This window comes from Bubalus kerabau, chromosome 4 (assembly GCF_029407905.1).
Source record: "Bubalus kerabau isolate K-KA32 ecotype Philippines breed swamp buffalo chromosome 4, PCC_UOA_SB_1v2, whole genome shotgun sequence".
In the NCBI taxonomy this organism is placed as follows: Eukaryota; Metazoa; Chordata; class Mammalia; order Artiodactyla; family Bovidae; genus Bubalus; species Bubalus kerabau.
Window position 1 is genome coordinate 120,324,780 of NC_073627.1, and position 16,614 is coordinate 120,341,393.

Below are 16,614 nucleotides of genomic sequence, written 5' to 3' on the forward strand. Positions count from 1 at the left end.
TTAAGGAGTCAGCCTGCTGCTGTGGGAGAGAACTAGTGCTAGGTTGCCTCCTTCCATGGTTTGCTCAGGAGCACTGAGGACTACAGGCTCGGGCATCTGTGACTTGGTGGCAGGCTAGTGGCCAAGTAAAAGGAGGAAAAGAGAACAGGCTAGGCAAGTATTTGTTTTTAAAGGGACCTCAAAGCACAAAGGAAAAGCTACTTGGACAGAGGATGGGAACACACTGCAGACAAAACCAGCATGATAACATCCCTACACGTTAGAATTCTATGTGCATTTGAGAAGGAACTTCAGTTCATTAACATGTAACATTTCCCTTCCAAGAGCAGCATCACACCAAACACATGTGTGATGAAAGATGAGTGAAACTCCATCCTCGATGTGTTGGCATCTTTGGGGAAAGCTATGAGGCCAAACTGAGTATTAGTTTTGAAGTAATTACCTTTCTTAAGGAGTTCCTAGAAGTACAAAAATGCTGCTGAGTTGACATACACACCAGATAGCTTATGCTGATAAAGCATTTTTTAAAAACAGCCCATTCTCTTGTTGCACCTCTAGAATAGGTACTTTGGGGTTTGTGTTCTTCTCTCTGCCAGGCACCGAGCTACGTGACTTGCATACGTGATTCCATTCAATTCTTTTTTACCCGGGAGGAAACTGAATACTTAAACGTGACTGAGGCCCCACCGCCGGTAAGTGGCTGAGCTGGTGCAGTACTGTGCGACATTCAAAGTTTGTCCTCTTACATGCTATTCACTTAGATCTGGGTTTGGCAAGCTTTCTCTGTTTAAGGACCACAGAGTAAATATTTTGAGCTTCTGGGCCACTTGAGCTCTATCACAACCACTTAGTTCTGCTGCTGTAGCATAAAAGCAGCCAGACAGCATATAAATGAGTGGGTGTGGCTGTTTCAGTAAAATTTTACTTATAAAAAGAGGCAACAGGCCATAGTTGTTTAGTCATTCAGTCATGTCTGACTCTTTTGCGACCCCATCAGGCTCCTCTGTTCATGGGCTTTCCCAGGCAAGAATCCTGGAGTGGGTTGCCATTTCCTTCTCCAGGGATCTTCCTGACCAGGGATCAGAGCTGAGTCTCCTGCTTGGCAGGTAGACTCTTTACCCCTGAGCCACCTAGGAAGCCCACAGTTAGCCACTCCTAATCTAGACTCGAGCATGTGTGGGGAGCTGAGTGTGCACCCTGCAGGCAAGTCTTACAGGGCAGTGGCTGGGACTCTTTCACCTGTTTCACAGTGGCTGGTATGGATGCATTTTGTTACCAATCTGTCAGCAAGTAATATTTCTCAGAAGGGGCTGGGTGTTGTGCTCAGTCATCCAGGATTTCAGTCTAGTTGAGGAGGCAAGATCTGTTATAAGAAGGAAGTAAATAATGCAAAGTACATAGACAGGGGTCCCAAAGTGGGTGCTACAGGCAGAGCTTAAAAGATGGGTGCCTTCTCTCAGGAAGAAAATATCTGTGTTAGGCATCATGCTGAAATCTCACACTTATGTTATCTATTACAGTCAACAAAACAAAAGTTTGGTTCTAAAGCCCAGAGCAATTCAGTTACTTGATCAAGGTTTACAAATAGGAAGTATCAGAACTGGGATTTGAAGCTGACAGATGGACTTCAGACCATGGGCTCTTGACCACAAAATTCTGTTTTCTCTCCAGAGAGAAGGAGAGGCAGACTGTTACCAAATGAAAGGGAACTCAAGAGGGAACTATAATGGTTGATACATAGTCAAAACTAGGGGATGGTTCCCTCCTCTGATATAAAAGAAAGCTTCTTATGTATTTTGAAGTAAGTGTAACTTTCATCACTGTTGGTAAGTGAAACATTTCAGGTCATTAAAAGACAGGACAAACAATGATTCATACTCCATCAACACGTGGGCTTCTGAGGCACTGATGGAGTACGGGAGTGTGTCAGCTCTGGCCCTGGTCTCAGGAGGTGGGATGTTTCCCTGGCTAACGCGCTGGCTGAAGAGTGAAGACTTACCATCGTATTCCGGGAAATAGTCAACTAGGTGGGAATACATAATTTTCTCCTCTAGAAGATCTTTCTTGTTTAAGAACAGAATAACTGAGGAGTTCTGGAACCAGGGATACGTGATAATTGTTCTAAAGAGTGCTTTGCTTTCCTCCATTCGGTTCTGAAAAAAAAAAATCAGCAGAAAAACAAGGCGTGAATTACATGATCACTCAGCCTGGGAACTGTTTGCTTTGTAAGTCCAACCCATCTTCGGTATGCATTCAATTTCTATGGCCTTGGGCTGAGCTTCCATGGCATCAGGATTTACATGCAAAAGGCTCAGCAGCTCTTTTCATTAGGCAAACTCTCAGGCTGATGAGCAGAAGAGAATAATAATAATAAATATCCACTGATAGAACTTTTAAGGTAGAAAAAGAATCATCAAAGCCTAGAGAATCAAGTTGTACCTGGCACACTGTCACAAATGCCCACCAAGAACTATTCATTCATGGCCAAATACTTAAGATCTGTATCAAAAACTAAGTACCAGGCTTCATTTTGCATTTCTTAACCTATATGTACTAGGGACTTCACAATTAGTTCTATTACATAACAGTCAAAACAAAGTTACTTTATTCTTTGCCCAAAGTGCATCAATATTTTTTAGAAGTATTATTTTTTACATACACACATACACACACACACACATTCCCTGATTAGAAAAACACATGGAAAAATATTTTTAGATCACACATTTCCTATTTATCAGAACACCCTGTCTCCCTAAGTTTCACTATAATTTTCATACACAACTGTGGACCTATACATAGTAATTAGTTGGAGATACAAATGTAATATTGCTCACCACCTTCAGTGTTTTCAACTGAAGCTATCTATCAAGTCAGTCTAGGTAACAGAAAACCTAATTCTTAAGGAATTAGTCAGCCTGCTCTTACAAATGAAGATGTTTCAAGGGTACTTCTGACTCGGGTGATCACTCACCAGCCAAAAGCTAGACAGCCTCCTCGCTTAGCCCACATCTATTCACCAACTCTTCCTTCTACAGACACATTTGCTTCTAAATCATTCCCGCCCTTGGTCACAGACCAAAGCGGCAGATTTGGAGGATCCTCCTTGGGCCTGCATTTTCTCAGACAACAGAGAACACTCTCCATCCCCCTGTCTTGGATCTATGTGTTATGACCAAGTCTGGGGCAATGGAAAAGCCTGCTGAGGATTGAGCCCATGTCTACTAACAGGTGGCTTAATGGCTTAAGCCAGAGGATCCTATTCAAAAAGTGGGTTCAATCCCTGGGTCAGGAAGATCCCTTGGAGAAGGAAATGGCAACCCACTCCAGTATTCTTCCCTGAAGAATCCCATGGACAGAGGAGCCTGGCAGGCTACAGTCCATAGGGTCACAAAGAGTCAGACATGACTTGGCAACTAAACAAATAATCCTATTCTCCTTGTACCTGGGGTGATTCAGGGCTGGGCTCTGAATCCAGGTTCCTGTCACTTGGACTACTGCTTCCCTTGTTTTTTGGTTACCAGTGTAGCCAAGCTGCTCAACCAGTCCAGTTAAACTCCAGGATTTTTGCCAAGAGCTTTGGAACAGAGAACCAGCTTTCATGAAAAAAGTGGAAGAAGCATCGTGTAGCCTTGAGCTTCCAGCAACCATTTTGAAACAGGAAGAAAAAGAAACTAGGTTTTAACTTCTTGGTCAAACCATGCCAAAACCTGGTGATGCTTCTGCATTTTTTAGTAACATCAACGAATTAAGTACTCTTTAGTTTTTAAGCTAGTTTGAACTGTTTTTTTTTCTGGATCTTATTATATCTAAAATACTTCTCAGAGAAAAACAATATATTATTTATACGCAGAATCCCCCCAAAAATGATGCAAATGAACTCATTTACAAAACAGAAACAGGCTCACAGACTTTGAAAAAGAATGCTATTTATCACTGAACCACTTTGCTGTACACCTGAAACTGTTAACACAATATTGTTAACTCTAGTTCAATATAAAATAAAAAAAAAAACTAATGCTTTTGATTGATATAGCTGGATCCATTTCATTCTCAAATTTCTAAAAGGAAGTGAATGAAAGATGTTTGAAGGATGATCTTGAAGACTAATGGTTCAAGCTGTTAACACATTCTGCTCAGCTTTTACCTTCCCGATGTAGAATGTGTCCTGAGTTTCACAGTTCAGCATTATAGAGGCCAACTACACTCTTCTGCATTACCCTTTGACTGCTGTTCCAGAAAAAGTTCTGGGAAGTTAAGCTCACCAAGCGATTTCCTATATCCTGAATATGTCTTGCTCTTTTCTTCTGTAAAGTGTTCCAATTCAAATCAAGCTGAAAAGGCCTACTGTTCAAAAGGAGACCTTTACCAAACCTGACGAAGTCCATCACCACCAATCGAAATTGAGCAGAATGCTGTGGGCTCCTGATCATGCAAGCCTTCCTCTGTCTCCCATTTCTTGTTTGTAGGAAACAGGCTTCAGCCTTCCCTGAGTTTCAAAGGGCAAACAGCTGCTAATTAGGGAAGTGAGGGATACAGCCTCAGAACAGGGTCATGGTTCCGCCTCAAGGAATACACATAACAATACCTTTGAGCTTGTCTGCAGAACTAAAACCCCCAACAAATGAAAGATATTAATTACTAGACGAAACACGCTTCATTGCAGAGAACAGGTCACAGATGGGATAACCCCCAGAATCATAGAAGCTTATCAGGAGACCACCTGAGGCCAGATGCAAGGAGTGCAGGTCTTGCACACACCCTGGTCCTCACCAGCAATCCCACCCTGAACACTGCTATAAAACTGCTCACCAAGCCCCCTGGGTAAGGACACACTGTCCTGAGGGCACGAGTCCCCTGTGGCCCCCTTTGCCTGGAAAAGCAATAAAGCTGTTCTTTTCTGTTTCATTCAAAACTGTCTCTGAGATTCGACTCGACTCTGGTGCACAGAGGCCAAGTTTGTGGCATCACAATCTCTTTACCTTTACACTTTGTGCCTACCATTAGCTAATTAAATATGGAGGGATGGGTTACTTCAAGGGACAGTGTTTATTTCGCAGCACATATTTAATATAAATAATATGAACAGCCTTTAAAAACAGAATTTTTACAATCTATATGCCTTTTACTGATTGTCATCACCAGTAACAAAATTTTAAGCCTGGAAACAATATTCACTGAGAAATGATCTCTTGTAGCCTGAGATTTTACAGGTTGAAAATTTCATGACTGAAGGAAAGCAAAGGCCCTAATAAAACGGAAAGAATTAAAGGATCTAAAGACGGTTAATTAGATAGTGACATCCCTGATGGAAGAATTAACTTTTTTTCTTATTTACAGTTGTAGCAATTCCAGAAAATCATACTGTGGCCTTCAGAGAAGCCATGTCTAAAGAGCGGGTATGTACACCTTGGCCTCAACCAGGTAGCCTCCATCTGAAAGGCTTATCACTGTGATTAGCACTCTCCAGAAGGGGTATGATGGGGTCCCCAGGGGAGGGCCCAACTGGGACCTTTTTTAGATTGAAGTCTAACGGTAAGTGGTTAGACCCGGGGTAGAGACTAGAAAGGGGAGAGGAGTGGTCCTGACTTTGAGTTCACGAACAAGGAGGCACCTGAAGTCTCTATGATTAAGTTTCAAATCAGAACTGGATCCCCCAAGCTCCAGATGGGGGGTCTACTGTAAGGGGGCCTCATACTAGGACACAGTGGAGACAGTGGACTATGCCTAGCCCTGGGTCCTTGAGATGTCTTGTGGCGGTGCCTATCCCTCTGTGCCCAGGGCTGCTGCAGCCGGGGCCACGGTGGAGGTGAGCCTGCTGACTGGCCTGGTCCCATTGAAGCTTTGTCAGTGTCTGCAGTCTGGGGTTGCTCTAGGCTGTTTTCCAACTTGGCAAATGCTGTGTGGCCTCGGCAGGAGCTTCTCACTCAGGGGAAAGCTAAAGAGCAGCAAAGTGGGTGGCTGATCAGCAGCATTAGCACCCATATACCTCCAACCAGATCTACCAAATTCAATCTCAGGGACTTGCCTGGTGATTCAGTGGTTGAGACTCCATGCCTCCAATGCAGTGGGCATGGCTTCAATCCCTGATCAGGGAGCTATGATCTTGAACGCTGTGCAGCACTGCCAAAACAACAACAACAACAACAACCAAAAACCGCCCTCAATCTTAGGGGGTGAGCCCTAGGGATCTACATTTTTAGCAGGCCCTCCAGGGGATTCTGATGTAGGGTTAACTTTGGGAAGCACTGTGATGGAGGTGGGCTTCTCCAAATTAGCATGTGTTATGAATCACCTGGGGACACGGGCTGTGACTCAGCTTGGGGTGGGACCCAGGAGCCTGCATTTCTAATAAGCTTGGAGGTGAGGCTGATGCTGCTGACATACAGCATGCACTTGGAGGTGGAAGGTGCAGAGAGCTTGCTGAGCTAGGGACCACGGCGAGAAATATGACGCCCTGTCCTGTTTTCATGATAAGAAGTGCTAGTCACACATCCAGCCCAGTGCCTGAGTTGTGCGATGAAAATCTAACCGTGCTGGCTTCCTGCTTTTTGTCTCTCCCAATTAAGATTCATCATGAGAAACGCTGGGCTGGAGGAAGCAGAAGCTGGAATCAAGACTGCTTGGGAGAAATATCAATAACCTCAGATATGCAGATGACACCACCCTTATGGCAGAAAGTGAAGAGGAACTAAAGAGCCTCTTGATGAAAGTGAAAGAGGAGAGTGAAAAAGTTGGCTTAAAGTTCAACATTCAGAAAACTAAGATCATGGCATCCAGTCCCATCACTTCATGGCAGGTAGATGGGGAAACGGTGGAAATAGTGGCTGACTTTATTTTTCTGGGCTCCAAAATCACTGCAGATGGTGACTGCAGCCATGAAATTAAAAGACGCTTACTCCTTGGAAGGAAAGTTACGACCAACCTAGATGGCATATTCAAAAGCAGAGACATTACTTTGCCAACAAACGTCTATCTAGTTAGGGCTATGGTTTTTCCTGTGGTCATGTATGGATGTGAGAGTTGGACTATAATGAAAGCTGAGCACCGAAGAATTGATGCTTTTGACTGTAGTGTTGGAGAAGACTCTTGAGAGTCCCTTGGACTGCAAGGAGATCCAACCAGTCCATCCTAAAGCATATCAGTCCTGGGTGTTCATTGGAAGGACTGATGTTGAAGCTGAAACTCCAATACTTTGGCCACCTGATGTGAAGAGCTGACTCATCTGAAAAGACCCTGATGCTGGAAAAGATTGAGGGCAGGAGGAGAAGGGGATGACAGAGGATGCGATGGTTGGATGGCATCAATGACTCAATGGACATGGGTTTGGGTGGACTCCAGGAGTTGGTGATAGACAGGGAGGCCTGGTGTGCTGCGGTTCATGGGGTCGCAAAGAGTCGGACACGACTGAGCGACTGAACTGAATTATGATTCTTACTTTATGCCGTGTAAGTTGTTTTTCACTCCACAGTGAGAATTTCTAATACTTTTATCCCCCAGGGGAATGTTTACAAATCGATATACTCCTGCTCAAAGCCCCCAGACTAAATCCTAAATGAGACTAACATCAGGTTTTTATGACGTCTTGCAAGGTGATGGACTGTGCAGAGAGGGAGGCACAATCCACTCTGCTCAGTAAAAACTCAAGTCTGTGGGGGAATGGTGTGTCCCAGGAGACTGGTGTCACTTGCTTTTTAGTAATTCTCTAGGGCCTGGAGTTGTTATTTTAAGAGAACAAAATAACAACATATGAGACACTGAATTTATCAGTCATACATGTGAGGATCTGTTCACCTCTGAAGACAAGTTTAAAAGGAGTCTCAGGCTGCTGCTGCTGCTAAGTCGCTTCAGTCGTGTCTGACTCTGTGCGACCCCACAGAGGGCAGCCCACCAGGCTCCTCCGTCCCTGGGATTCTCCAGGCAAGAACACTGGAGTGAGTTGTGATTGCCTTCTCCAATGCATGAAAGTGAAAAGTGAAAGTGAAGTTGCTCAGTCGTGTCTCTCTGTGCGACCCCATGGACTGCAGCCTACCAGTCTCCTCCGCCCATGGGATTTTCCAGGCAAGAGTACTAGAGTGGATTGCCACCGCCTTCTCCTGCAGTCTCAGGGAAGTGGTGCAATCGTATGCTCCTCCTCTTGGGGTTAAAACCAGTCAATTCAAAGAGGATGTCAATTAAGGTTTTTACTCTGTTCCAAACACTAAGGCTCTTTATTAACCAGGTGGGACTGCTTATACTTGAGGCCCAAGGAGGTTTCTGACTTGTTGTTGACCCCATATACCGCTTCTCCTGAACGGAAAGCAATGAAGGGTGGCCTGGTGAGAGAGATGGAACAGAGGGAGCAGAGATCAATGGGCCTACCTAGTCCCCACCCACAAGTCTGAGCAAACTCTGGGAGTTGGTGAAGCTGGGGGAAGGGAAGCCTGGCATGCTGCAGTCCATGGAGTTGCAAACAGTCAGACACAACTGAGCGACTGAACTGACTGAGTCCCCACCCTTAGAAACATGGAAAAAGCAAAGGGTCACAGAGGCCGAGGACAGTCTGCCCGAGAGTGAGCACAGTGGGTTGAGTGGTCTCCACGCAGTCACCCTGCCTCAAGTAAACATGGCCACAGAAATGTCAGTCTTGCCCAGACCATTTGCTGTTAACTCTGTCACTCTGACGTACATATGGTGAAATCCTTACCCCCCAATGTAAGTTTTCAAAAGCTAGGCCATCAGGAGGTAACTGGGATTAACGCCGTTTTTAAAAGAGACCTCACACCTTCTGCTATGTGAGGACACAGCAAGAGGATGGCCATCTATGAACCAGGAGGCAGGCGCTCACCAGATGCTGAAACTGCCCAAGGCTTGATCCTCCCAGCCCCAGGGCTGTGAGAAACATATACCTGTCATTTATAAGCCACCTGGTCTATGGTGTTTTGTTACCTAAGCTGAAACAGACTTAAGACAACACTGATCAGGTGAGTTGCTCCTCCCAAGCCTGTAATCAGTGAAGAGGTGGAGTGCTAATCTCTATCTTGATCTCTGGCCTGGGCTGAAGGAGAGGCTCCCTGCTCCCCATCGTGTAAATCACAAGCAGAATGGTGGAACCAAGATCATCAGAAAAGGACTGGTTCAGGCTATTGTTGAGGGGGTCTCACAACTCTAATCCTTAACATCCCATATTGATTCTCACAATTCTCACACAAATCCAACAGCAAAAACACAAATTGTGGTTAAAACATAGGCAGAGGATCTGAAGAGATGTTTTTCCAAAGAAGACATACAGATGGCCAATAGTAACTACGTGAAAAGATGCTCAACAACACTAATCATCAGCGAAATGCAAATCTAAATACTGTGAGGTATCACCTCACGCCTGTCAGAATGGTTAGCATCAAAAAGACAAAAAAAAAAAAAAAAAAAGTAGGAGCGAGGATTGGAGGAAAGGGAAGCCTTGTGGACAGTTGGTAGAACTATTAAAGTGGTGCAGCTGCTATGGAAAACAGTAAGGAAGTTCCTCAAAAAATGAAAAACAGAACTATTATATGATCTAGCAATTCCACTTTTGGGTATGTATCTGAAGGAAATAAAAACACTAACTTGAAAAGATATCTACACACCCATGTTCACTGCAACATTATTTACACTAGCTAAGACATGGAAGCAAACTGCATCATCAGCAGATGAATGGATCAAGAAAACTCATATATGTATAATATATATACATGTATATGCATAATTATTTATGTATAATGTATATATATGCATATATAGCACAGTTAATATATACACATGTCAGTTCCTTACAATGTGTATATGTATAATATATATAACACATGCACACATACATATACATGTAATGGAATATTATTCAGCCATAAAAAAGAAAATCATGCCATTTACAACAAAATAGATGAACCTTGAGGGTATTATGCTAAGTGGAATAAATCAGACAGAGAAAGACATACCATATAATCTCATTTATGTTGATTCTTAAAAATAGGGGCTTCCCTGGTGGCTCAGGGACAAAGAACTCACCTGCCAGTTTAGGAGACGTGCATTGTCTAGGAGGATTCCACATACGAGAGGCCGCAGCAACGAGAAGCCAGAGCACTGCGACTAGAGCAGCTCCTGCTTGCCACGACTAGAGAGAGTCTGTGTGCAGCAACAAAGACCCAGCACAGCCCAAACTAACTAACTTAAACAAATAAAAAGTAAAAACAAGTATAGATACAGAGAACAGATTGGTTACCAGAGGTAGGGAGGCAGAAGATGGGTGAAACAGGTAAAGGTAGTTAAAAGGTACAAACTTCCAATTATAAAATAAGTCAGTCCTGGGGATGTAATATACAGCATGATGACTACAGTTAACAAGACTGTATTATATATTTGTAAGCTGCTAAGACGTAGATCTTAAAAGTCCTCATCACAAGAAAAGAAATTAAAACTGTGAGGTGATGGATGTTATCTAGACTTATTGTGGTGATCATTTTGCAATATATACAAACACTGGGTCACTATGCTGTACACCTGGAACTAATGTTATCTGCCACCTGCATCTGCATGTGTGCTCAGTGGTGTCCGGCTTTGTGACCCCATGGACTGTAGTCCACTAGGCTCCTCTATGCAAGGAATTTTCCAGGCAAGAATATTGATGTGGGTTGCTGTTTTCTCCTCCAGGGGATCTTCCCAACCCAGGAGGGATCAAACCCGTGTCTCCTGCACTGGTAGGCAAGTTCTTTACCACTGAGCCACCAGGGAAGCACAGGTCTATGGATGAGCCCCTAAGAGTGGTTAAAAAGAGGCTGGGGTCACATACGCAGGAAAGGTTTGAGTGGGGAAGGCTTAAAAGCAATGTAGTTCTGAGTTGACTCTTGAGAGATGGAGAGAGTATGAGGAAAAAAGAAGAGCAAAAGCAAAAGGGAATTGAAATCCAGGACCGACTGGAGGGACCTGTGATGATTCTGTGTAAAACATTTTGTGGCATTCTGATCTCTGCAACTTAGGTATCAAGTAAGAAAATTTTCCATGTTGAGACTGTGAAACAATTCCTCTTCCTTTACATTTTACAGTGGGGGCTGGGAGGCATAAACACACTGGGCCCCATGAAGAATGTATGCACTCCTGCCCCCGCCAGTCATGAAAGAAGCTGCTGGCTCCCACTGCCTGCCTGTCTCCAGGGCTGGCAGGGAGCAGAGGCCAACAGGAAGCTCTATCAGACATCTCCAGTGTGGCTTGCAGAGAGAGACACAATTACCTGCCTGGAGGTAAGCAGCCTCTGCCTTCCTTCCTTTTGGCTCTCGTACAAACCTCCCTCCTATCAAGAAAAAGGCCAGATCCTGTGGACGTGGCCCAAGACCCCTACAGGAAGTTGGCTTTCTTCAGGCTATGACTTTGCCCAAAACTCCTGCACAAAAAATTATCAACGGGCCTCAAGGGACACTAGTTCATGTCTCTAGCCCTTGTAGTCCTGCTGCCAATGACAGCATGGGTTGGCACTCTGCCAAGGTGGTACTTCCCTCCAGCAAGAACCAGCATTAAACCAGAGATCTGAACATCAGTTTTCCTAACTTTTGCAAGTCATTACTTTGCCAGTAAACACAAGTTCTCACACTTTGCAAAGAATACAATTTAAATGAGACCCTCATTCATTTCTATGATCCAAGTCACCCACCTGCCAGCCTCTCCCTGTCGCTATTTCCCCCTCATATCAGAGCCTTATTTATTTATATTCTCCGTTAGGTCTCGAACATAGCCTTTAACTAGACACAAGAAATAAGCGTGAAGACTGCTCAATCACCACTGAGGGCCTTACAGTCATCTAGGAGTTGTTCTCAGCTGCTCTCTGAGGTAGGATGCACCCCAGACACAAAGGGATGCAGCTTTTCAGGGCTCAGAGATGCAGACGATCTGAGTGATCCACAAATGGACTAACTGATGCCAGAACTTGGGTCAAGGGCCTGTGATTCTTTGCTTATAACTTGTGTTCACAATTCAGTTATTGTGCATTTCCTGAGCTTTCTTCTAAAAAAGGCCAAGTGACACACTTGATTTAAATAAGTGAGGTCCAGATACATGGACAGAGTGGTTACGTGGGCATTTTGGTAAAGTAACAGACTATTTAGCCAAAGGGAAAGATACACATTTTATCATGCCTTAAATATTCTTCAGTTACAAGTTAAGACATCTGCTGGTCATACAATCACGCTCAATTTTAACGCCTAGCTGTTTGTAAGGCTGCTTCTATATACTGTGCATGATGAAAAATGTGCTGCCAAGGTACATTCCACAAGGTACCAGTTTTATTAGCATCATTTCTGCTTCTGAAAGTGATCAGGAAAGGAGATTATTAGGATATAGGATACAGGATTATTAGGATATGCATTTTAAATACCACTCTTCACTCTTACTGCCATGACAAGCTTCACTATTTCTTCTGTCACAATTTATCAAAGAATACCTCATAAATTACTCTATTAAAGGTTATTATTTTAAAAGAGCAAAGACTAGTTGACTTTTAATGTAATGATTCATAATAATATCAAATTTGAATCAATCATTATCATTTGTAGTTTATCCAACACTGAATACTTTGAAAAACTCACATCCTTAACAAGGACTTAGGAACACACTCTCAGGTATTGATTTCATTTACATATGTCAACTGGGTAAATAAATGTACCAACTCAAAAGACAGGAACTCCAAAGCCTTTATGAAAAAAAAAATTTGCAAGCCGGGTCTGCATCTCTTTCTTTCCTTGATTATTTAGGAAAAAGCTTGATGTACTTTGTATCTCCAGTAGGATCTCATTGATATGTGTCCGAGCTGACATCAACGCACATTCAAAACACCTGGGCTGAGCTCCTGTTGCTGGGGGAAGGTGGGAGTGGGAAGGGCCAGGACTGTGAGCTCCCTTGGTTTGAAACATGACTCTTGTGACTTTGGGCAAGTGACTGCACCTCAGTTTCCTCGTATCTCCCAGGTTTGGGAGGACAGAATGGAATGCTGCATGCAAAGCGCTCAGCTGTGACCCCAGCACACAGCAGTTTTCTATAGTGTACTATCAGACTTGGCAAAATTGCTATGTAAGAACCTCCTAGTAAGGTGATCGCTGACCTCAAATCTTTAGCCAAACTATAAATCCAGTAAAATCTATTTCCTGAAATTGCACAAAGTTAATCTATCCATGGTTTCAAGTCCAGATACATCTGATTTATAAAAAACTGGAAAAATCATCCAAGTTTCTGCCAAATGCTTAGTCAGTTTCTTCCTAAGATTCTCCACATGTTAAGGGGGAGTATCTTCAAAATCTCTATAAATGGTTAATACTTATATAATTGGTCCATCCAAAATGATTGTTCTCTTGCTCTCTGTACATCCCCTGCTTGACCAGTCCCTGCTTGAAGGACACGCTACTCACATGACTGACCTTCCCTCTTAATCACAGAACCTAAACATACTTGCCCCTAAGCCTCAGCTAGTGATTGTTCTAATCTGTGGATCAGAACATCTCCACTGTGATAGTTTATCAAAGGGCCTCCAGAGAAGGGCACACCCATCTGCTTTCCCTGGTAACTGATGAGCCAACCTGATGTCAATTCCCCTTGTAATGGTTAGCCTCCCTCCACCCTTGGGTAGAGAAGACTGCTGCTTTGTCCCGCCTGCTGTCTGCCACCACAGTGGGGTTTCGCTGCAGGGCCCCTGAACTTCAGATGTGTAAGATCCCCCATCTATGAAACCATTAAGATGTCTCTGTTGCTGGCTCAGGGCTGTTGCCTAATTCTTGGGACTGGCAAATACTGGACTTGTAGGTGTGCAGCCCGACAACTCTCAACCCCAGAGTAAACCAAGAAAACAACTGATTAATATGTAAGTGGAGCATTTGGAATGAGAAATAATTAAGGACAGCTCCCTAGCCATCCCACTTCTGCTATCCAAATTGACAACAGGAAGAGAAATAATAAAGATACTAAACTTGGCCAGACAGATATCATTTCCTCTGTAATTTTCTTAGTCTTTGCAAATATTTGCAAGTGATTATTGGAGATCAAATTTGGCAAACTCTTTAGGCTTGAAGACAGGTCCTGAAGGTTTTAATAGTATAATTTCTACCCGTGCATGAACCGATGTCTTCTACCTGCACGGGATGTTTAGAGAAGCAAAGAAACACAGCACATTTGCCTGTGACCTCCAGGTCTAAGGTTTCTAGCAGAGATGAGGTCACAGAGCAGGCAGGCCCTTGTGCAATGAATTCGTGCAGACCAGAGCATGTTGTAGGACAGCAGGGAGGAGAGAAAAGGGAAGACAGAAAGATTGGAGGGACAGGGCAAGGAGAAGCAGTCACCCTCAGACCAAGGAGACCCCAGAGCCTCAACACAGGTGAGAAGAAATATGACAAATGATGTAGAAGCCCACAGTCCCATAGCTTACAGAAGATAGGACTACTTCCTTTCATATTTTCTAATATTTTACTTCAGGGCTTCTCTGGTGGCTCAGTGGTAAAGTAACAACAAGTGACCAAATAGCAACCTCCTTTCAAAGACTATTTTACAGCACATTGATCTTGCTATTGTTTAATTTCAATAGTTACAATATACCCTGTGCTCCAAGTCCTACTAATTGTATGCTTAATGCCAGTGAGCCAAAGTCTATCCTTAACTTATATATGCGAATTCCTTCTTTTTTTCCCATAGTGTTAGTTGCTCAGTCGTGTCTGACTTTTTGCGACTGCATGGATTGTAGCCCGCCAGGCTCCTCTGTCCATGGAATTCTCCAGGCAAGAATGCTGGAGTGAGTTGCCATGCCCTCCTCCAGGGGATCTTCCCAACCAGGGATTGAACCAGGTCTCCTGCATTGCAGGAAGATTCTTTACCATCTGAGCCACCAGAGAAGCCTATAAGGCTCCTCAATTACTGAGCTAGGATTCAGACAGTTAATGCCTTGAGTAGTCACACCATTGACTTTTCCATTCACTGACCTTCCCCCCATCTTTCCTGTAATCCACCCATACCTCAAACTGAAAAAGGATTCTGCAGACTGTACTAGAGCTGTAAGCAAGGAGCAAAGTGTGTTTGAGTGCCAGCTTCCTTTGTTTCACTTGTCCACTTTCTGATTCTATAGTTAATGAATAGTGACCCCGGCCAACTTGCTGGAGAAGTTGGATAAAGAGAAATAGAAACAGGCTGTCGGGATGTAGAGGTAAGAGATTAAAATGAAAACAGGCATGGACAATACAACTGAGCTTGTAAACACTGAACAGCCTGAAAAGGTCCAAGGAAGATTTGACTGATCTACACAAAGCAATCACGTACATATTAGTACATCAGATTGAATGTGAACAAATTCCTAGTGTGTTAGTAAAGTCTGGGAAAAACAGCAGTAAAATGAAATAATCTAAGCAATTAAGTAAAATATCTCCTTTGCGGACTTAAAATTTTTTCAGGGATGGGTCAAATTTGGCCCAGAAACATGTGGTTGCTTAATTCTTTGCCCAACGCAACAGGTGTTACGTAGGAATTTGGTTTGTCTTGTGTCCACAGAGATAAGCTCAAAGAACTCGTATGGACTGCATTTTTGAGCCCTATTCAATGCGGGTACTACCTGACCTGACTCATCCCTGATCACACATCAAAGGTCTTGCCATTAACTCTTGGTTCCTAAGCTTTTTCTCTCTTCTTCCACTGCAGAAGGATCAGACAATAGGTAAAAATGGAAAATTAAGACAGGAAATAAGTCTGGAATTGGAGCAGATAAAGTGAACACATAACAAAAAGTTACAGAGAAAGGAGATGTAACGTATTCTTAAAAGGAATACATATTCTAAAACTAAGCCCCTTGTAAAGTAAGTTTGGAGTATTATATTCCTAAGGCTTTTTTTTTAAACATCTTTAAACAATAAATATTTCAGACTGTGACATGTATTTTTGGCTATTTGAATATTATTTATTTTGTATAAGGTTTAATATTAATAATAACTAATATTTGTTTTAGTGTGTATATATACTAGACATTGTTCAAAGGATTTTAGTATGTGAAGGGAGTTGGCAGTCTTTTCTGTAAAGGACTAGACAGTACATATTTTAGGCTTTGCAGGACACACTGTCTCTATTGTAACAACTTAACTGCCCATGGATCAGTAAAGCATCTCTAGACAATATATAAATGTATGAGTGAGGCTAGGTTCCAATAAAACTGAGTTTTATAATCATTTTCATGTGTCACAAAATATTATTATTATTTTGACTCTTTTCCCAACCATTTACAAATGTAAAAACCAATTTTAGCTTGCAAGGTGTACATGAACAGATGGGGGGGCTGGATTTGGCCTGAGGGCCAGTCTGCTGACCCTTGGTGTAGAACAGTATTTAATTCACACACCAACCCTAAGCAGAAGGCATTGCTGTGACTCCTGTTTCCTAGGTGGGGAGACTGACACAAAGCAAGTTAAAGTGACACACCTAGTGTGTAGTTACAAAACTATCTGAATCATTAGCAAATTTATATCTATATGTTTTATATTCAATTTATGTTCAGAAAATTTATAATGTATGACAAAGCACATATATCTTTGCTGTAATATCCTTCATCTTATATTTCCCCCCTATTTACCTTTTTTTCTATAATTTTTA

At 42.9% G+C, this 16,614-nt stretch overlaps 1 protein-coding gene across 4 annotated transcripts in view; it reads right to left on the reverse strand.

Moving 5' to 3' along the window:
- The window catches only part of LOC129650163 (guanine nucleotide-binding protein G(q) subunit alpha), a 318,833-nt gene that overhangs the window by 8,993 nt on the left and 293,226 nt on the right, over positions 1–16,614 (reverse strand). For all 4 annotated transcript variants that reach the window (XM_055578369.1, XM_055578370.1, XM_055578371.1 and 1 more), the window contains exon 6: positions 2,000–2,153. In XM_055578369.1, coding sequence (XP_055434344.1) covers positions 2,000–2,153 — 154 coding nt within the window. The remainder of the gene's footprint in view (positions 1–1,999; positions 2,154–16,614) is intronic.